Here is a 23172-nt window from a genome sequence, read left to right as displayed (position 1 = left end):
GATTCCAGCCTGTAACTCACTCCCGGGTATCTGTTATTCTATATATAAACCCCCGAACCCCTCGATTAGATTCCAGCCTGTAACTCACTCCCGGGTATCTGTTATTCTGTATATAAACCCCCCGAACCCCTCGATTAGATTCTATATATAAACCCCCAAACTCCTCTATTAGATTCCAGCCTGTAACTCACTCCCAGGTATCTGTTATTCTATATATAAACCCCCCGAACCCCTCGATTAGATTCCAGCCTGTAACTCACTCCCGGGTATCTGTTATTCTGTATATAAACCCCCCGAACCCCTCGATTAGATTCTATATATAAACCCCCAAACTCCTCTATTAGATTCCAGCCTGTAACTCACTCCCAGGTATCTGTTATTCTATATATAAACCCACCGAACCCCTCGATTAGATTCCAGACTGTAACTCACTCCCGGGTATCTGTTATTCTATATATAAACCCACCGAGCTCCTCGATTAGATTCCAGCCTGTAACTCACTCCCGGGTATCTGTTATTCTATATATAAACCCCCCCGAACCCCTCGATTAGATTCCAGCCTGTAACTCACTCCCGGGTATCTGTTATTCTATATATAAACCCCCGAACCCCTCGATTAGATTCCAGCCTGTAACTCACTCCCGGGTATCTGTTATTCTATATATAAACCCCCAAATTCCTCGAATAGATTCCAGCCTGTAACTCACTCCCGGGTATCTGTTATTCTATATATAAACCCCCCGAACCCCTCGATTAGATTCCACCTGTAACTCACTCCCGGGTATCTGTTATTCTATATATAAACCCCCCCCCCGAACCCCTCGATTAGATTCCACCTGTAACTCACTCCCGGGTATCTGTTATTCTATATATTAACCCCCCGAACCCCTCGATTAGATTCCAGCCTGTAACTCACTCCCGGGTATCTGTTATTCTATATATAAACCCCCCGAACCCCTCGATTAGATTCCAGCCTGTAACTCACTCCCGGGTATCTGTTATTCTATATATAAACCCCCCCGAACCCCTCGAATAGATTCCAGCCTGTAACTCACTCCCGGGTATCTGTTATTCTATACATAAACCCCCCCGAACCCCTCGATTAGATTCCACCTGTAACTCACTCCCGGGTATCTGTTATTCTATATATAAACCCCCCCGAACCCCTCGATTAGAATACAGCCTGTAACTCACTCCCGGGTATCTGTTATTCTATATATAAACCCCCCGAACCCCTCGATTATATTCCAGCCTGTAACTCACTCCCGGGTATCTGTTATTCTATATATAAACCCCCCCCGAACCCCTCGATTAGATTCCAGCCTGTAACTCACTCCCGGGTATCTGTTATTCTATATATAAACCCCCCCGAACCCCTCGATTAGATTCCACCTGTAACTCACTCCCGGGTATCTGTTATTCTATATATAAACCCCCCCGAACCCCTCGATTAGAATACAGCCTGTAACTCACTCCCGGGTATCTGTTATTCTATATATAAACCCCCCGAACCCCTCGATTAGATTCCAGCCTGTAACTCACTCCCGGGTATCTGTTATTCTATATATAAACCCACCGAACCCCTCGATTAGATTCCAGCCTGTAACTCACTCCCGGGTATCTGTTATTCTATATATAAACCCCCCGAACCCCTCGATTAGATTCCAGCCTGTAACTCACTCCCGGGTATCTGTTATTCTATATATAAACCCCCCCGAACCCCTCGATTAGATTCCAGCCTGTAACTCACTCCCGGGTATCTGTTATTCTATATATAAAACCCCCCGAACCCCTCGATTAGATTCCAGCCTGTAACTCACTCCCGGGTATCTGTTATTCTATATATAAACCCCCCCGAACCCCTCGATTAGATTCCAACCTGTAACTCACTCCCGGGTATCTGTTATTCTGTATATAAACCCCCCGAACCCCTCGATTAGATTCTATATATAAACCCCCAAACTCCTCTATTAGATTCCAGCCTGTAACTCACTCCCAGGTATCTGTTATTCTATATATAAACCCCCCCGAACCCCTCGATTAGATTCCAGCCTGTAACTCACTCCCGGGTATCTGTTATTCTATATATAAACCCACCGAGCTCCTCGATTAGATTCCAGCCTGTAACTCACTCCCGGGTATCTGTTATTCTATATATAAACCCACCGAGCTCCTCGATTAGATTCCAGCCTGTAACTCACTCCCGGGTATCTGTTATTCTATATATAAACCCCCGAACCCCTCGATTAGATTCCAGCCTGTAACTCACTCCCGGGTATCTGTTATTCTATATATAAACCCCCCCGAACCCCTCGATTAGATTCCAGCCTGTAACTCACTCCCGGGTATCTGTTATTCTATATATAAACCCCCAAACTCCTCGAATAGATTCCAGCCTGTAACTCACTCCCGGGTATCTGTTATTCTATATATAAACCCCCCGAACCCCTCGATTAGATTCCAGCCTGTAACTCACTCCCGGGTATCTGTTATTCTATATATAAACCCCCCGAACCCCTCGATTACATTCCAGCCTGTAACTCACTCCCGGGTATCTGTTAGTCTATATATAAACCCCCCCGAACCCCTCGATTAGATTCCACCTGTAACTCACTCCCGGGTATCTGTTATTCTATATATAAACCCCCCCGAACCCCTCGATTAGAATAAAGCCTGTAACTCACTCCCGGGTATCTGTTATTCTATATATAAACCCCTCGATTAGATTCCAGCCTGTAACTCACTCCCGGGTATCTGTTATTCTATATATAAACCCCGGAACCCCTCGATTAGATTCCAGCCTGTAACTCACTCCCGGGTATCTGTTATTCTATATATAAACCCCCCCGAACCCCTCGATTAGATTCCAGCCTGTAACTCACTCCCGGGTATCTGTTATTCTATATATAAACCCCCAAACTCCTCGAATAGATTCCAGCCTGTAACTCACTCCCGGGTATCTGTTATTCTATATATAAATCCCCCCAAACCCCTCGATTAGAATACAGCCTGTAACTCACTCCCGGGTATCTGTTATTCTATATATAAACCCCCCGAACCCCTCGATTAGATTCCAGCCTGTAACTCACTCCCGGGTATCTGTTATTCTATATATAAACCCCCCGAACCCCTCGATTACATTCCAGCCTGTAACTCACTCCCGGGTATCTGTTAGTCTATATATAAACCCCCCCGAACCCCTCGATTAGATTCCACCTGTAACTCACTCCCGGGTATCTGTTATTCTATATATAAACCCCCCCGAACCCCTCGATTAGAATAAAGCCTGTAACTCACTCCCGGGTATCTGTTATTCTATATATAAACCCCCCGAACCCCTCGATTAGATTCCAGCCTGTAACTCACTCCCGGGTATCTGTTATTCTATATATAAACCCCCCGAACCCCTCAATTAGATTCCAGCCTGTAACTCACTCCCGGGTATCTGTTATTCTATATATAAACCCCCCCCGAACCCCTCGATTAGATTCCAGCCTGTAACTCACTCCCGGGTATCTGTTATTCTATATATAAACCCCCCCGAAACCCTCGATTAGATTCCAGCCTGTAACTCACTCCCGGGTATCTGTTATTCTATATATAAACCCCCCCGAACCCCTCGATTAGATTCCAGCCTGTAACTCACTCCCGGGTATCTGTTATTCTATGTATAAACCCCCCGAACCCCTCGATTAGATTCCAGCCTGTAACTCACTCCCGGGTATCTGTTATTCTATGTATAAACCTCCCGAACCCCTCGATTAGATTCCAGCCTGTAACTCACTCCCGGGTATCTGTTATTCTATATATAAACCCCCCGAACCCCTCGATTAGATTCCAGCCTGTAACTCACTCCCGGGTATCTGTTATTCTATATATAAACCCCCCGAACCCCTCGATTAGATTCCAGGCTGTAACTCACTCCTGGGTATCTCTTACTCTATATATAAACCCCCCGAACTCCTCGATTAGATTCCAGGCTGTAACTCACTCCTGGGTATCTGTTATTCTATATATGAACCCCCCGAACCCCTCGATTAGATTCCAGGCTGTAACTCACTCCCGGGTATCTGTTATTCTATATATAAACCCCCCGAACCCCTCGATTAGATTCCAGCCTGTAACTCACTCCCGGGTATCTGTTATTCTATATATAAACCCCCCGAACCCCTCGATTAGATTCCAGCCTGTAACTCACTCCCGGGTATCTGTTATTCTATATATAAACCCCCCGAACCCCTCGATTAGATTCCAGCCTGTAACTCACTCCCGGGTATCTGTTATTCTATATATAAACCCCCCGAACCCCTCGATTAGATTCCAGCCTGTAACTCACTCCCGGGTATCTGTTATTCTATATATAAACCCCCCGAACCCCTCGATTAGATTCCAGCCTGTAACTCACTCCCGGGTATCTGTTATTCTATATATAAACCCCCCGAACCCCTCGATTAGATTCCAGCCAGTAACTCACTCCCGGGTATCTGTTATTCTGTATATAAACCCCTCGAACCCCTCGATTAGATTCCAGCCTGTAACTCACTCCCGGGTATCTGTTATTCTATATATAAACCCCCCCCGAACCCCTCGATTAGATTCCAGCCTGTAACTCACTCCCGGGTATCTGTTACTCTATATATAAACCCCCCTGAACCCCTCGATTAGATTCCAGGCTGTAACTCACTCCTGGGTATCTGTTACTCTATATACAAACCCCCCTGAACCCCTCGATTAGATTCCAGCCTGTAACTCACTCCCGGGTATCTGTTACTCTATATATAAACCCCCCGAACCCCTCGATTAGATTCCAGGCTGTAACTCACTCCTGGGTATCTGTTACTCTATATATAAACCCCCCTGAACCCCTCGATTAGATTCCAGCCTGTAACTCACTCCCGGGTATCTGTTACTCAATATATAAACCCCACCGAACCCCTCGATTAGATTCCAGGCTGTAACTCACTCCTGGGTATCTGTTACTCTATATATAAACCCCCCCGAACCCCTCGATTAGATTCCAGCCTGTAACTCACTCCTGGGTATCTGTTACTCTATATATAAACCCCCCCGAACCCCTCGATTAGATTCCAGGCTGTAACTCACTCCTGGGTATCTGTTACTCTATATATAAACCCCCCGAACCCCTCGATTAGATTCCAGGCTGTAACACTGTGTATAAAATACTGGATGGTACAGCACAATGCCAGTACAGTTCTTTTTTTATGAACAGATGTTGCCAATCAGAAATATGTAACAATAGTTCAGGAAGCGTTTTATTCTTCTGATTGGGAAGTGCGGGTGAACGGGCATGGGTCGCAGCACAGGACACATTACAGTTGGAAAGGCCAGTCAGGAATCCGTGGTTAGCTGAGGTTCACGCATTTTAAAGCCTATGAATTGGAGGAGGTAGTGCAGACTGAGGGAGGTGAAGAATTCCACAGGGTTGAGGACCTGGGAGAGGATTGGGAGATGGTGGGATGGGGGAGGAGGAGGAGCAGCAGAGAGTTGGACAGCACCCGAGGAGCTAAGTTTGTGTGCACAGGGGCACAGACCAAAGGGCAGTGCATGTGTGACACAGAAACACCAGCTTCTGTCGTGTGGCTGCTGCTGTGTTGGAGCTAAAGCCGTGGTTCTTAGCTTTTCATCACCTCTGTGCATTGTTGGTGCAGGTTTCAAACAAGCTCTGCTCATTATGACAATGTTTGTTAAACTGTGACATTACCAGAAGCCTTTCATTGCTCTGTTTGATCTTCCAACCCTCTGTCTGCATGTTGCAGATTTGCTTTATGACATCTTGTTGGATGAGAAGAAGTTTGCTCCCAGGGCCCTGTTTGATGGAAGTGACCAGAGGCAGACAGAGCAAGTTATCCGTATCGTGATCGATGGCCTTGAATGTCACAAGCTTCAATTCCATGTCATTGTAAGTACTGAGAGTGAGGCAACATGCGGCTCAACCATCTTACTGTAGAAATGGCACTGGGCTTGAGCCTGGTACCGTATACACAGTGTATGGACTGTGTGAGCATGTGTCGGTGCAGCTCCTGTATATACAGCGTATGTACTGTGTGAGTGTGTGTCGGTGCAGCTCCTGTATATACAGTGTATGTACTGTGTGAGTGTGTGTCGGTGCAGCTCCTGTATATACAGTGTATGTACTGTGTGAGCGTGTGTCGGTGCAGCTCCTGTATATACAGTGTATGTACTGTGTGAGTGTGTGTCGGTGCAGCTCCTGTATATACAGTGTATGTACTGTGTGAGCGTGTGTCGGTGCAGCTCCTGTATATACAGTGTATGTACTGTGTGAGTGTGTGTCGGTGCAGCTCCTGTATATACAGTGTATGTACTGTGTGAGCGTGTGTCGGTGCAGCTCCTGTATATACAGTGTATGTACTGTGTGAGCGTGTGTCGGTGCAGCTCCTGTATATACAGTGTATGTACTGTGTGAGCGTGTGTCGGTGCAGCTCCTGTATATACAGTGTATGTACTGTGTGAGCGTGTGTCGGTGCAGCTCCTGTATATACAGCGTATGTACTGTGTGAGTGTGTGTCGGTGCAGCTCCTGTATATACAGTGTATGTACTGAGTGAGTGTGTGTCGGTGCAGCTCCTGTATATACAGTGTATGTACTGTGTGAGCGTGTGTCGGTGCAGCTCCTGTACATGCAGTATACGTGCTGCATTAGTGTGTGTCGGTGCAGCTCCTGTACATGCAGTATACGTGCTGCATTAGTGTGTGTCAGTGCAGCTCCTGTACATGCCATATACGTGCTGCATTAGTGTGTGTCGGTGCAGCTCCTGTACACGCAGTATACGTGCTGCATTAGTGTGTGTCGGTGCAGTTCCTGTACATGCAGTATACGTGCTGCATTAGTGTGTGTCGGTGCAGCTCCTGTACATGCAGTATACGTGCTGCATTAGTGTGTGCCGGTGCAGTTCCTGTACATGCAGTATACGTGCTCCATTAGTGTGTGTCGGTGCAGCTCCTGTACCTGCAGTATACGTGCTGCATTAGTGTGTGTCGGTGCAGCTCCTGTACATGCAGTATACGTGCTGCATTAGTGTGTGTCGGTGCAGCTCCTGTATCTGCAGTATACGTGCTGCATTAGTGTGTGTCGGTGCAGCTCCTGTACCTGCAGTATACGTGCTGCATTAGTGTGTGTCGGTGCAGCTCCTGTACATGCAGTATACGTGCTGCATTAGTGTGTGTCGGTGCAGCTCCTGTATCTGCAGTATACGTGCTGCATTAGTGTGTGTCGGTGCAGCTCCTGTATTTGCAGTATACGTGCTGCATTAGTGTGTGTCGGTGCAGCTCCTGTACATGCAGTATATGTGCTGCATTAGCGTGTGTCAGTGCAGCTCCTGTACCTGCAGCATATGTGCTGCATTAGTGTGTGTCAGTGCAGCTCCTGTACATGCAGTATACGTGCTGCATTAGTGTGTGTCGGTGCAGCTCCTGTACATGCAGTATACGTGCTGCATTAGTGTGTGTCGGTGCAGCTCCTGTATCTGCAGTATACGTGCTGCATTAGTGTGTGTCGGTGCAGCTCCTGTATCTGCAGTATACGTGCTGCATTAGTGTGTATCAGTGCAGCTCCTGTACCTGCAGTATACGTGCTGCATTAGTGTGTGTCGGTGCAGTTCCTGTACATGCAGTATACGTGCTGCATTAGTGTGTGTCGGTGCAGCTCCTGTGTCTGCAGTATATGTGCTGCATTAGTGTGTGTCGGTGCAGCTCCTGTACATGCAGTATACGTGCTGCATTAGTGTGTGTCGGTGCAGTTACTGTACATGCAGTATACGTGCTGCATTAGTGTGTGTCAGTGCAGCTCCTGTACGTGCCGTATACGTGCTGCATTGGTGTTTGTCGGTGCAGTTCCTGTACATGCAGTATACGTGCTGCATTAGTGTGTGTCGGTGCAGTTCCTGTACCTGCAGTATATGTGCTGCATTAGTGTGTGTCGGTGCAGCGCCTGCACCTGCAGTATACGTGCTGCATTAGTGTGTGTCAGTGCAGCGCCTGTACCTGCAGTATATGTGCTGCATTAGTGTGTGTCGGTGCAGTTCCTGTACATGCAGTATACGTGCTGCATTAGTGTGTGTCGGTGCAGCTCCTGTGCCTGCAGTATATGTGCTGCATTAGTGTGTGTCAGTGCAGCGCCTGTACATGCAGTATACGTGCTGCATTAGTGTGTGTCGGTGCAGCTCCTGTACCTGCAGTATACATGCTGCATTAGTGTATGTCGGTGCAGCTCCTGTATCTGCAGTATATGTGCTGCATTAGTGTGTGTCGGTGCAGCTCCTGTACATGCAGTATACGTGTTGCATTAGTGTGTGTCGGTGCAGCTCCTGTACCTGCAGTATATGTGCTGCATTAGTGTGTGTCGGTGCAGCTCCTGTACATGGAGTATATGTGCTGCATTAGTGTGTGTCGGTGCAGCTCCTGTACGTGCAGTATATGTGCTGCATTAGTGTGTGTCGGTGCAGCTCCTGTACGTGCAGTATATGTGCTGCATTAGTGTGTGTCGGTGCAGTTACTGTACATGCAGTATACGTGCTGCATTAGTGTGTGTCAGTGCAGCTCCTGTACGTGCCGTATACGTGCTGCATTGGTGTTTGTCGGTGCAGTTCCTGTACATGCAGTATACGTGCTGCATTAGTGTGTGTCGGTGCAGTTCCTGTACCTGCAGTATATGTGCTGCATTAGTGTGTGTCGGTGCAGCGCCTGCACCTGCAGTATACGTGCTGCATTAGTGTGTGTCAGTGCAGCGCCTGTACCTGCAGTATATGTGCTGCATTAGTGTGTGTCGGTGCAGTTCCTGTACATGCAGTATACGTGCTGCATTAGTGTGTGTCGGTGCAGCTCCTGTGCCTGCAGTATATGTGCTGCATTAGTGTGTGTCAGTGCAGCGCCTGTACATGCAGTATACGTGCTGCATTAGTGTGTGTCGGTGCAGCGCCTGTACCTGCAGTATACGTGTTGCATTAGTGTGTGTCGGTGCAGCGCCTGTACATGCAGTATACGTGCTGCATTAGTGTGTGTCAGTGCAGCTCCTGTACCTGCAGTATACGTGTTGCATTAGTGTGTGTCGGTGCAGCGCCTGTACATGCAGTATACGTGCTGCATTAGTGTGTGTCAGTGCAGATCCTGTACCTGCAGTATATGTGCTGCATTAGTGTGTGTCGGTGCAGCTCCTGTACCTGCAGTATACATGCTGCATTAGTGTATGTCGGTGCAGCTCCTGTATCTGCAGTATATGTGCTGCATTAGTGTGTGTCGGTGCAGCTCCTGTACATGCAGTATACGTGTTGCATTAGTGTGTGTCGGTGCAGCTCCTGTACCTGCAGTATATGTGCTGCATTAGTGTGTGTCGGTGCAGCTCCTGTACATGGAGTATATGTACTGCATTAGTGTGTGTCGGTGCAGCTCCTGTACGTGCAGTATATGTGCTGCATTAGTGTGTGTCGGTGCAGCTCCTGTACGTGCAGTATATGTGCTGCATTAGTGTGTGTCGGTGCAGCTCCTGTACATGCAGTATACGTGTTGCATTAGTGTGTGTCGGTGCAGCTCCTGTACCTGCAGTATACGTGCTGCATTGGTGTGTGTCGGTGCAGCTCCTGTACCTGCAGTATACGTGCTGCATTAGTGTGTGTCGGTGCAGAACCTGTACGTGCTGTATACGTGCTGCATTGGTGTTTGTCGGTGCAGCTCCTGTACATGCAGTATATGTGCTGCATTAGTGTGTGTCAGTGCAGCTCCTGTATCTGCAGTATACGTGCTGCATTAGTGTGTGTCAGTACAGCTCCTGTACGTGCTGTATACGTGCTGCATTGGTGTGTGTCGGTGCAGTTCCTGTACATGCAGTATACGTGCTGCATTAGTGTGTGTCGGTGCAGCTCCTGTATCTGCAGTATACGCGCTGCATCAGTGTGTGTCGGTGCAGCTCCTGTATCTGCAGTATACTTGCTGCATTGGTGTGTGTCGGTGCAGCTCCTGTACCTGCAGTATATGTGCTGCATTAGTGTGTGTCGGTGCAGCTCCTGTATCTGCAGTATACGTGCTGCATTGGTGTGTGTCGGTGCAGCTCCTGTATCTGCAGTATACGTGCTGCATTAGTGTGTGTCAGTACAGCTCCTGTACATGCTGTATATGTGCTGCATTGGTGTGTGTCGGTGCAGCTCCTGTACCTGCAGTATACGTGCTGCATTAGTGTGTGTCGGTGCAGCTCCTGTATCTGCAGTATACGTGCTGCATTAGTGTGTGTCAGTACAGCTCCTGTACGTGCTGTATACGTGCTGCATTGGTGTGTGTCGGTGCAGCTCCTGTATCTGCAGTATACGTGCTGCATTAGTGTGTGTCGGTGCAGCTCCTGTACCTGCAGTATACGTGCTGCATTAGTGTGTGTCGGTGCAGCTCCTGTATGTGGTAAACCACTGTTTGTATTCCACTGTGTACATGCCTGGACATGCCTCGGCTGACTCCTCCCACAAGTCCTAGTATAAAGGTGACTGCTCCCCAGCCCTTTGTATTTCTGGACCGGTCGACCACTCGAGGCAGACCTTCATTCTTTTGTTAATAAAAGCCTTTAGTTACTCTCTTAACTCTCAGTCTTTTATGAGTAATTGATAGCGCATCAATTTTATTAACAAAATTTTTATAATGGAGAAGATCCTCACACCAGCATGCCTGGACTTAGATCATCGGGAGGCGGACTCATCCACCAAGTTTACTCACTGGCTTAAGTGTTTCGAAAAATTCCTGACCGCCTCCGCAGCAATCAAATCGGACGAGGACAAACTGGATGTCCTGACCTCCAAAGTGAACCACCGAGTATACTCGGTCATCCAAGACGCGACCTCGTACGCGGACGCTATCAAGCTCCTCAAGGACCAGTACACGCGCCCAGTGAACGAAGTGTACGCCAGGCACCTTCTGGGGAGTCGTAAACAACAACCTGGGGAATCGACCGTGGAATACCTTCAGGCACTGTCTGTGCTTGGCCGGGCCTGTGGTTGTAAGGATGTAAAGGCCGCCGTGTACACAGAGGAACTTATCCGGGACGCTTTTGTAGTGGGCCACAGATCCAATTACACCCGACAGCGATTGTTGGAGCAGAGTGACCTCGACCTCAACAAGGCCTCTGAACTCGCACTATCACTGGATGCAGCCTACCGGGGCATGGATGCCTACTCCTCTGCACCGTGGACGCCGCGGGGAATGACAGCCTGGGACACGGTAGGACCGCCTCATAGCGCCATGCCACCCCAGCCACACCCCAGCAACGGCCCAACTACCGCAGCAGTGTCCCAAGGCCAGACAGCAGTGCCCCAAGGCCAGAAATACTACTTCTGTGGCCAGGCAAAACACCCCAGAGCGCGCTGCCCGGCGAAAAACGCGATCTGCTCGGGCTGCGGGAAGAAGGGACACTACGCTAGCGTCTGCAGGGCCAAAGCCACCCCGAACCCCAGCAGCGCCGCGTGAGTGGCCGCCATCTTGGGCCTCCCCGGCCATGTGCGAACCACCGGTACAGCAGCCATTTTGGACGCCTCCAGCCACATGGGGATCATGGACGCCGCCATCTTGGACGACAGCCGGAACGCAGCAGGCCCCCAACACCGCCTCATCTGATACCCGCAGCGACACACCGACCCCTACGCTGGCATCCGTTACACTGGACCAAGCGAGACCGCACCAGCTGGCCAGTTCCACAATGGACATTAGGTAAATGGTCACGATACAATCTGCCTTTTTGACTCTGGGAGCACGGAGAGCTTCATCCACCCCGACACGGTGCGGCGTTGCTCTCTCCCAGTCCTGCCTGCGTACCAGCGGATTTCTATGGCCTCCGAGTCCCAGTCGGCAGACATCGGCGGCTACTGCGTGGTGACACTCGTAGTAGACGGGACTGTGTACGATCATTTTAAACTTCTGGTCCTGCCCGACCTCTGCGCTGCCGTCCTGCTGGGGTTAGATTTTCAGTGCCACCTTAAAAGTGTTACGATGGCGTACGGTGGACCCCTACCCCCACTCACAGTCCGCAGCCAGCAGCTCCCAAATTGCCCGCCGCGCACCAGGTGCAACCTCTCCACACTCAGAGTCACCCCCCCCCCACTGTTTGCTAACCTCACCCCCGACTGTAAGCCCATCGCCACAAAGAGCAGGCGATACAGTGCCGGGGACAGGGTTTACATTAAAACCGAAGTGGAGCGGCTCCTGAAGGAAGGGATTATTGAGGGCAGCACCAGCCCCTGGCGAGCCCAGGTTGTGGTCGTTAAGACCGGCGAGAAGCAGCGCCTGGTCATCGACTACAGCCAGACAATAAATCGCTACACCCTGCTGGACGCCTACCCACTCCCCCGCATAGCTGATATGGTCAACCCGATCGCGCAGTACCGCGTCTTCTCGACCATTGACCTGAAATCAGCGTACCACCAGCTCCCTATCCGCCCTGAGGACCGCCAGTATACCGCCTTTGAGGCAAACGGCCGCCTCTATCACTTCCTTAGGGTTCCCTTTGGCGTCACCAACGGGGTCTCCGTCTTCCAAAGGGAGATGGACCGGATGGTAGATCAAAATGCGTTGCAGGCCACTTTCCCATATCTGGACAATGTGACCATCTGCGGCCGTGACTTGCAGGACCATGACGCAAACCTCGAAAAATTCCTCCGCACCGCCCAACTCCTGAACCTGACATATAACAAGGAGAAGTGCATATTCCGCACAAACCGCCTCGCCATCCTTGGCTGTGTTGTGGAACACGGAGTCATCGGCCCCGACCCCGACCGGATGCGTCCCCTTATGGAACTCCCACTGCCCCACTGCCTCAAGGCCCTGAAGAGGTGCCTAGGGTTTTTCTCCTATTACCCCCAGTGGGTCCCCTACTATGCGGACAAGGCCCGTCCGCTGATCAAGTCCACCTCTTTTCCCTTGACGGCAGAGGCCCGCTTAGCCTTCCACCGTATCAAGGAGGACATTGCCAAAGCCACCATGCACGCAGTGGACGAATCCATCCCCTTCCAGGTGGAAAGCGACGCGTCCGACTTTGCCCTGGCCGCTACCCTCAATCAGGCGGGGAGACCCGTGGCCTTCTTTTCACGAACCCTCCAAGGCCCGGAGACCAGACACTCCGCTGTTGAGAAGGAGGCCCAGGCGATTGTGGAGGCTGTGCGTCATTGGAGGCACTACCTGGCCGGAAAACGATTTACCCTGCTCACTGACCAGCGTTCAGTTGCTTTCATGTTTAACAACAAGCAGAGGGGCAAAATCAAAAATGACAAGATCTTGAGGTGGAGAATCGAACTTTCCACCTACAATTACGAGATCTTGTACCGGCCCGGGAAGCTCAATGAACCCCCGGATGCGCTATCGCGTGGCACCTGCGCCAGCGCGCAGATCGATAGACTGCGGGCCCTCCACAATGACCTCTGCCACCCGGGGGTCACCAGGTTCTTCCACTTCATCAAGGCCCGCAACCTGCCTTACTCTATTGAGGAGGTCAGGACCATGACCAGGAACTGCCAAGTCTGCGCTGAGTGCAAACCGCACTTTTATAGACCAGACAGGGCTCACCTGATAAAAGCCACTCGCCCCTTCGAGCGCCTGAGCGTTGATTTTAAAGGGCCTCTCCCCTCCTCCGACCGCAATGTGTACTTCCTCAATATTATTGATGAGTACTCCCGTTTCCCGTTCGCCATCCCCTGCCCGGACATGACCAGTGCCACGGTCATTAAATGTCTGAACGACCTCTTCACCCTGTTCGGTTTCCCCAGCTATATCCATAGCGACCGGGGCTCATCGTTTATGAGCGACGAACTCCGTCAGTACCTGCTAACTAGGGGTATTGCCACAAGCAGGACCACCAGTTACAACCCCCGGGGGAACGGACAGGTGGAAAGAGAAAATGCGACAGTTTGGAAGGCCGCCCTGCTAGCCTTAAAGTCTAGGGGCCTTCCAACCTCCCGCTGGCAGGATGTGCTCCCCGATGCGCTCCACTCTATTCGGTCACTGCTCTGCACTGCCACTAACGCCACCCCTCATGAGAAAATGTTTGTCTTCCCAAGGAAGTCCACATCGGGGACATCGCTACCGCCATGGCTGACGTCCCCAGGGCCGGTCCTACTGAGAAGACACGCGAGGACCCATAAAACGGACCCCCTGGTCGAGAGGGTCGACCTCCTCCACGCCAACCCCCAGTATGCTTACATTGCATACCCGGACGGGCGGGAGGACACAGTCTCGATAAGAGACCTTGCACCCTCGGGGGCTGCACTAACCCACTACTCACTACCACCCCCCCACCACGATCCGATATCCAGCCCCAGCAGACGGCAGGCCTGGGCCCCGCGACCCGCTCGACATCTACGAGGACGACACGCCTGTGCCACAGCCTACGCAGGACTCGACGCCGGAAGCTCCACTACCCCTGCCGTCGCCACGCCGATCACAGCGGCAGACAAGACCTCCAGAGAGACTCCAATACACTAACTTTTAATACACTTCACCCCGCCGGACTCAATTTTAAACAAGGGGTGAATGTGGTAAACCACTGTTTGTATTCCACTGTGTACATGCCTGGACATGCCTCGGCTGACTCCTCCCACAAGTCCTAGTATAAAGGTGACTGCTCCCCAGCCCTTTGTATTTCTGGACCGGTCGACCACTCGAGGCAGACCTTCATTCTTTTGTTAATAAAAGCCTTTAGTTACTCTCTTAACTCTCAGTCTTTTATGAGTAATTGATAGCGCATCACTGTACCTGCAGTATACGTGCTGCATTAATGTGTGTCAGTGCAGCTCCTGTACATGCCGTATACGTGCTGCATTAGTGTGTGTCGGTGCAGCTCCTGTATCTGCAGTATACGTGCTGCATTAGTGTGTGTCAGTGCAGCGCCTGTACCTGCAGTATACGTGCTGCATTAGTGTGTGTCGGTGCAGCGCCTGTACCTGCAGTATACGTGCTGCATTAGTGTGTGTCGGTGCAGCTCCTGTACCTGCAGTATACGTGCTGCATTAGTGTGTGTCGGTGCAGCTCCTGTATCTGCAGTATACGTGCTGCATTAGTGTGTGTCAGTGCAGCTCCTGTATCTGCAGTATATGTGCTGCATTAGTGTGTGTCGGTGCAGCTCCTGTATCTGCAGTATACGTGCTGCATTAGTGTGTGTCGGTGCAGCGCCTGTACCTGCAGTATACGTGCTGCATTAGTGTGTGTCGGTGCAGCTCCTGTACCTGCAGTATATGTGCTGCATTAGTGTGTGTCGGTGCAGCGCCTGTACCTGCAGTATACGTGCTGCATTAGTGTGTGTCGGTGCAGCTCCTGTATCTGCAGTATATGTGCAGCATTAGTGTGTGTCAGTGCAGCTCCTGTACCTGCAGTATATGTGCAGCATTAGTGTGTGTCAGTGCAGCTCCTGTATCTGCAGTATACGTGCTGCATTAGTGTGTGTCGGTGCAGCTCCTGTATCTGCAGTATACGTGCTGCATTAGTGTGTGTCAGTGCAGCGCCTGTACCTGCAGTATACGTGTTGCATTAGTGTGTGTCAGTGCAGCTCCTGTATCTGCAGTATATGTGCTGCATTAGTGTGTGTCGGTGCAGCTCCTGTATCTGCAGTATACGTGCTGCATTAGTGTGTGTCAGTGCAGCGCCTGTACCTGCAGTATACGTGTTGCATTAGTGTGTGTCGGTGCAGCTCCTGTATCAGCAGTATATGTGCTGCATTAGTGTGTGTCGGTGCAGCTCCTGTATCTGCAGTATACGTGCTGCATTAGTGTGTGTCGGTGCAGCTCCTGTATCTGCAGTATATGTGCTGCATTAGTGTGTGTCGGTGCAGCTCCTGTACCTGCAGTATACGTGCTGCATTAGTGTGTGTCGGTGCAGCTCCTGTACCTGCAGTATACATGCTGCATTAGTGTGTGTCAGTGCAGCGCCTGTACCTGCAGTATACGTGCTGCATTGGTGTGTGTCAGTGCAGCGCCTGTACCTGCAGTATACGTGTTGCATTAGTGTGTGTCGGTGCAGTTCCTGTACATGCAGTATACGTGCTGCATTAGTGTGTGTCGGTGCAGTTCCTGTACATGCAGTATACATGCTGCATTAGTGTGTGTCGGTGCAGCGCCTGTACCTGCAGTATACGTGCTGCATTGGTGTGTGTCGGTGCAGCTCCTGTACCTGCAGTATACGTGCTGCATTAGTGTGTGTCGGTGCAGCTCCTGTACCTGCAGTATACGTGCTGCATTAGTCTGTGTCGGTGCAGCGCCTGTACCTGCAGTATACGTGTTGCATTAGTGTGTGTCGGTGCAGTTCCTGTACATGCAGTATACGTGCTGCATTAGTGTGTGTCGGTGCAGTTCCTGTACATGCAGTATACATGCTGCATTAGTGTGTGTCGGTGCAGCGCCTGTACCTGCAGTATACGTGCTGCATTGGTGTGTGTCGGTGCAGCTCCTGTACCTGCAGTATACGTGCTGCATTAGTGTGTGTCGGTGCAGCTCCTGTACCTGCAGTATACGTGCTGCATTAGTCTGTGTCGGTGCAGCTCCTGTACCTGCAGTATACGTGCTGCATTAGTGTGTGTCGGTGCAGCTCCTGTACCTGCAGTATACGTGCTGCATTAGTCTGTGTCGGTGCAGCTCCTGTACCTGCAGTATACGTGCTGCATTAGTGTGTGTCGGTGCAGCTCCTGTACCTGCAGTATACGTGCTGCATTAGTGTGTGTCGGTGCAGCTCCTGTACCTGCAGTATATGTGCTGCATTAGTGTGTGTCGGTGCAGCTCCTGTACCTGCAGTATACGTGCTGCATTAGTGTGTGTCAGTGCAGCGCCTGTACCTGCAGTATACGTGCTGCATTGGTGTGTGTCGGTGCAGCTCCTGTATCTGCAGTATACGTGCTGCATTAGTGTGTGTCGGTGCAGCTCCTGTATCTGCAGTATATGTGCTGCATTAGTGTGTGTCGGTGCAGCTCCTGTATCTGCAGTATATGTGCTGCATTAGTGTGTGTCGGTGCAGCTCCTGTACCTGCAGTATACGTGCTGCATTAGTGTGTGTCGGTGCAGCTCCTGTACCTGCAGTATACGTGCTGCATTAGTGTGTGTCGGTGCAGCTCCTGTATCTGCAGTATATGTGCTGCATTAGTGTGTGTTGGTGCAGCTCCTGTATCTGCAGTATACGTGCTGCATTCGTGTGTGTCAGTGCAGCTCCTGTACCTGCAGTATACATGCTGCATTAGTGTGTGTCAGTGCAGCTCCTGTACCTGCAGTATACGTGCTGCATTAGTGTGTGTCGGTGCAGCTCCTGTACCTGCAGTATATGTGCTGCATTAGTGTGTGTCAGTGCAGCGCCTGTACCTGCAGTATATGTGCTGCATTAGTGTGTGTCGGTGCAGCTCCTGTATCTGCAGTATACGTGCTGCATTAGTGTGTGTCAGTGCAGCTCCTGTACCTGCAGTATATGTGCTGCATTAGTGTGTGTTGGTGCAGCTCCTGTATCTGCAGTATACGTGCTGCATTAGTTACACGTTAACACTGCATGATATGAAGCTGCCTCTGTAAAATCTCCTGTGCCTGTGCTGGGAATGTTTGAAAGGCAGTGTTTGAGAGCTTTGCTGTGTTCCTAACCTGCGCTGTGCCTGACCTGGATTTGCTTGATGCTGACAGTGGTTGCCTGAAGTAGCAAGTGGTCCATTCCTTGCACTGACATCATTGATGAGCATTCAGAAAGTTTTTGCCACAGTACAGATGTGTACACATGTAAAATGAGTGACTGTAGTTGCTGCAAGATACTGACACTTTCCCCACCTGATGTGTAGACTCCGAGATCTTTTGTGGTCTTGTATCTAACACCATGTTGTTGCTCCGACACAGGATACGGCCGACTACATTCGGGCCATCGGATTCACGTTGCAGTTCAGTCTGGCCGAGCTGCCATCCGGACCGGTTCTGGATGACGGTTGTGTGACTACAGTTAGAAGCTGGGTAAGTCTCTGCTCAACTGTCTCGCTAACCTGGGCAGACACTAACCTGTTGTTCTGGACAGACACTAACCTGTTGTTGTGGGCAGACACTAACCTGTTGTTGTGGGCAGACACTAACCTGTTGTTGTGGGCAGACACTAACCTGTTGTTCTGGACAGACACTAACCTGTTGTTGTGGACAGACACTAACCTGTTGTTGTGGGCAGACACTAACCTGTTGTTCTGGACAGACACTAACCTGTTGTTGTGGGCAGACACTAACCTGTTGTTGTGGACAGACACTAACCTGTTGTTGTGGGCAGACACTAACCTGTTGTTGTGGACAGACACTAACCTGTTGTTGTGGACAGACACTAACCTGTTGTTGTGGACAGACACTAACCTGTTGTTGTGGGCAGACACTAACCTGTTGTTGTGGGCAGACACTAACCTGTTGTTCTGGACAGACACTAACCTGTTGTTGTGGGCAGACACTAACCTGTTGTTCTGGACAGACACTAACCTGTTGTTGTGGGCAGACACTAACCTGTTGTTGTGGGCAGACACTAACCTGTTGTTGTGGGCAGACACTAACCTGTTGTTCTGGACAGACACTAACCTGTTGTTGTGGACAGACACTAACCTGTTGTTGTGGACAGACACTAACCTGTTGTTCTGGACAGACACTAACCTGTTGTTGTGGACAGACACTAACCTGTTGTTGTGGACAGACACTAACCTGTTGTTGTGGGCAGACACTAACCTGTTGTTGTGGACAGACACTAACCTGTTGTTCTGGACAGACACTAACCTGTTGTTGTGGGCAGACACTAACCTGTCGTTCTGGACAGACACTAACCTGTTGTTGTGGGCAGACACTAACCTGTTGTTGTGGGCAGACACTAACCTGTTGTTGTGGACAGACACTAACCTGTTGTTGTGGGCAGACACTAACCTGTTGTTGTGGACAGACACTAACCTGTTGTTGTGGGCAGACACTAACCTGTTGTTGTGGACAGACACTAACCTGTTGTTCTGGACAGACACTAACCTGTTGTTGTGGACAGACACTAACCTGTTGTTGTGGACAGACACTAACCTGTTGTTGTGGGCAGACACTAACCTGTTGTTGTGGACAGACACTAACCTGTTGTTGTGGACAGACACTAACCTGTTGTTGTGGGCAGACACTAACCTGTTGTTGTGGGCAGACACTAACCTGTTGTTCTGGACAGACACTAACCTGTTGTTGTGGACAGACACTAACCTGTTGTTGTGGACAGACACTAACCTGTTGTTCTGGACAGACACTAACCTGTTGTTGTGGACAGACACTAACCTGTTGTTCTGGACAGACACTAACCTTTTGTTGTGGGCAGACACTAACCTGTTGTTGTGGGCAGACACTAACCTGTTGTTGTGGACAGACACTAACCTGTTGTTGTGGGCAGACACTAACCTGTTGTTGTGGGCAGACACTAACCTGTTGTTGTGGGCAGACACTAACCTGTTGTTGTGGGCAGACACTAACCTGTTGTTGTGGACAGACACTAACCTGTTGTTGTGGGCAGACACTAACCTGTTGTTGTGGGCAGACACTAACCTGTTGTTGTGGGCAGACACTAACCTGTTGTTGTGGGCAGACACTAACCTGTTGTTGTGGACAGACACTAACCTGTTGTTGTGGGCAGACACTAACCTGTTGTTCTGAAGTCCGCTGACACATTTTTGTATTCATCTTCTCACTTTCAGATTCCCTTCTTCAAAGACTGTGGGGATGATGATGAGTGTTTGACGGATCTCACACTTCACGCACACCTGGATATTTCTGGATCAAGGCAAGAAAATAAGTTTTATCGCGGTTTTAACGGTGAATTGTTGGTGCAGGAATCGTGAGGTTAACGATTATACTGCTGAATATAACAGTGTCCTCCTCAAATTCGGCTGCCCTCAAAAGTTTGTCACTATCCTCCGCCTGCTTCACGACGACATGCAAGCCGTGATCCTGACCAACGGTTCCACCACAGACCCAATTCACGTACGGACCGGGGTCAAGCAAGGCTGTGTCATCGCACCAACGCTCTTCTCGATCTTCCTTGCTGCAATGCTCCATCTCGCCCTCAGTAAGCTCCCCGCTGGAGTGGAGCTAATTTACAGAACAAACGGGAAACTGTCGCACTCCAGTCCAGATCCAAGGTCGTCCCATCCTCTGTCGTCGAATTACAGTATGCAGACGACGCTTGCGTCTGCGCTCACTCGGAGGTCGAACTCCAAACCATCGTCAACACCTTCACCGAAGTGTATGAGAGCATGGGCCTTACACTAAACATCCGTAAGACAAAGGTCCTCTACCAACCTGCCCCCGCCACACAGTACTGCCCCCTGATTATCAAAATCCATGACAAGGCCTTGGACAACGTGGACCACTTTCCATACCTCGGGAGCCTACTGTCAACAAGGGCAGACGTCGACGACAAAGTCCAACACCACCTTCAGTGTGCCAGTGCAGCCTTCGCTCGCCTGAGGAAGAGCGTGTTTGAAGACCAGGACCTCAAACCCAGCACTAAGCTCGTGGTCTACAGGGCAGCAGTGATACCCGCCCTGCTGTATGCCTCAGAGACATGGACCATGTACAGCAGGCACCTCAAAGCACTGGAGAGGTACCACCAGCAAGCGGAAGCCAAGCGCAGGCAGCGCAAGGAGCGCACGTCAACCCAAGCACCCCACTCACCCGCCCCTTCAACCACCGTCTGCCCTACCTGTGACAGAGACTGTAGGGCCCGCATTGGACTCATCAGTCACCTGAGAACTCATTCTTAATGTGGAAGCAAGTCATCCTCGGTTCCCAGGGACTGTCTAAGAAGAGAAGAATATAACAGTTACGCAACATTGCAAGGAGCCATTTTCTCCCTCCCTTTCCTGATGCCTGGGGTACAGGTTTTACAGATATCAGCTACCTCACCTAAATGGCTAACCTTCATGTGTGAAATATGACAGAGAATGTCAGTGTGCTATTCAACCAAGCGGGGCATCGCAGCCTAGCTGGATCCTGCCATTGCCTCCTGTCCAGAACTGCCTAGTTTCCAGCCGGGGTTCCTGGAGAGTGATCAGGGGCAGGGAACAGGGCTGTTAACCCTCCCGAGCCTACCGATACTCAGCCTAATACAGACGGAGCTGTGACCCGGGAATCAGACTCGAAACCTTCCCTGAATGTGCTGCTGTATCCACCCAACGAGCCGGAAGGCTTTTTTCTTCAGTTAATGTATTTTTGTTGTGATATTTTTAACAAATTGTAATCGTTATTTCAGACAGAGTCCTTACATTGTTAAGAACAGTCGGCAGAGGGTGTCAGCGACAGTGTTGCTGGAGAACAGGGGAGAAAATGCTTACAACACCAGCCTCAACATCACCTTTTCCAGAAACCTGCTCTTCACCAGTCTCCTTGTGAGGGTAAAAACCTATTTCATTTTCTCTTTTTAACTCCCTTTTCAGGGTTTGCATTATTAGTTGCACATTTGGCAGATTAAATCAGACAGATGCTGTCATCCCCCGGACATTTATACCAGCCGTACCCCCGAACCACACTGATGGCCAACTGTACCCCCGAACCACACTGATGGCCAACCGTACCCCCGAACCACACTGATGGCCAACCGTACCCCCGAACCACACTGATGGCCAACCGTACCCCCAAACCTCACTGATGGCCAACCGTACCCCCGAACCTCACTGATGGCCAACTGTACCCCCGAACCTCACTGTTGGCCAACCGTACCCCCGAACCTCACTGATGGCCAACTGTACCCCCGAACCACACTGATGGCCAACCGTACCCCCGAACCACACTGATGGCCAACCGTACCCCCGAACCACACTGATGGCCAACCGTACCCCCGAACCTCACTGTTGGCCAACCGTACCCCCGAACCACACTGATGGCCAACTGTACCCCCGAACCACACTGATGGCCAACCGTACCCCCGAACCACACTGATGGCCAACTGTACCCCCGAACCTCACTGATGGCCAACCGTACCCCCGAACCTCACTGTTGACCAACCGTACCCCCGAACCACACTGATGGCCAACCGTACCCCCGAACCTCACTGATGGCCAACTGTACCCCCGAACCTCACTGATGGCCAACTGTACCCCCGAACCTCACTGATGGCCAACCGTACCCCCGAACCTCACTGATGGCCAACTGTACCCCCGAACCTCACTGATGGCCAACCGTACCCCCGAACCTCACTGATGGCCAACCGTACCCCCGAACCTCACTGATGGCCAACCGTACCCCCGAACCTCACTGATGGCCAACTGTACCCCTGAACCTCACTGATGGCCAACCGTACCCCCGAACCTCACTGATGGCCAACCGTACCCCCGAACCACACTGATGGCCAACCGTACCCCCGAACCTCACTGATGGCCAACCGTACCCCCGAACCTCACTGATGGCCAACCGTACCCCCGAACCTCACTGATGGCCAACTGTACCCCCGAACCTCACTGATGGCCAACCGTACCCCCGAACCTCACTGATGGCCAACTGTACCCCCGAACCTCACTGATGGCCAACTGTACCCCCGAACCTCACTGATGGCCAACCGTACCCCCGAACCTCACTGTTGGCCAACCGTACCCCTGAACCTCACTGTTGGCCAACCGTACCCCTGAACCTCACTGTTGGCCAACCGTACCCCCGAACCTCACTGATGGCCAACTGTACCCCCGAACCTCACTGATGGCCAACCGTACCCCCGAACCTCACTGATGGCCAACCGTACCCCTGAACCACACTGATGGCCAACTGTACCCCCGAACCTCACTGATGGCCAACTGTACCCCCGAACCTCACTGATGGCCAACCGTACCCCCGAACCTCACTGATGGCCAACTGTACCCCTGAACCTCACTGATGGCCAACCGTACCCCTGAACCTCACTGTTGGCCAACCGTACCCCCGAACCTCACTGATGGCCAACCGTACCCCCGAACCTCACTGATGGCCAACCGTACCCCCGAACCTCACTGATGGCCAACCGTACCCCTGAACCACACTGATGGCCAACCGTACCCCGAACCACACTGATAGCCAACCGTACCCCCGAACCTCACTGATGGCCAACCGTACCCCCGAACCTCACTGTTGGCCAACCGTACCCCCGAACCACACTGATGGCCAACCGTACCCCCGAACCTCACTGATGGCCAGCCGTACCCCCGAAC

At 51.0% G+C, this 23172-nt stretch overlaps 1 protein-coding gene across 3 annotated transcripts in view; it reads left to right on the top strand.

The window, feature by feature from the left end:
- itga10 (integrin, alpha 10) overlaps positions 1-23172 on the top strand; it is a 173829-nt gene that overhangs the window by 112815 nt on the left and 37842 nt on the right. For all 3 annotated transcript variants that reach the window (XM_085978412.1, XM_085978410.1, XM_085978409.1), the window contains 4 exons: positions 5778-5920; positions 17852-17962; positions 19693-19778; positions 21249-21390. In XM_085978412.1, coding sequence (XP_085834538.1) covers positions 5778-5920; positions 17852-17962; positions 19693-19778; positions 21249-21390 — 482 coding nt within the window. The remainder of the gene's footprint in view (positions 1-5777; positions 5921-17851; positions 17963-19692; positions 19779-21248; positions 21391-23172) is intronic.

This window comes from Somniosus microcephalus, unplaced genomic scaffold (assembly GCF_052327205.1).
Source record: "Somniosus microcephalus isolate GS21.2 unplaced genomic scaffold, FLI_Smic_1.0 unresolved_chr7, whole genome shotgun sequence".
Classification (NCBI taxonomy): domain Eukaryota; kingdom Metazoa; phylum Chordata; class Chondrichthyes; order Squaliformes; family Somniosidae; genus Somniosus; species Somniosus microcephalus.
The sequence above is the reverse complement of the archived record's forward strand: the minus strand, read 5'-3'. Positions and strand labels throughout refer to the sequence as shown.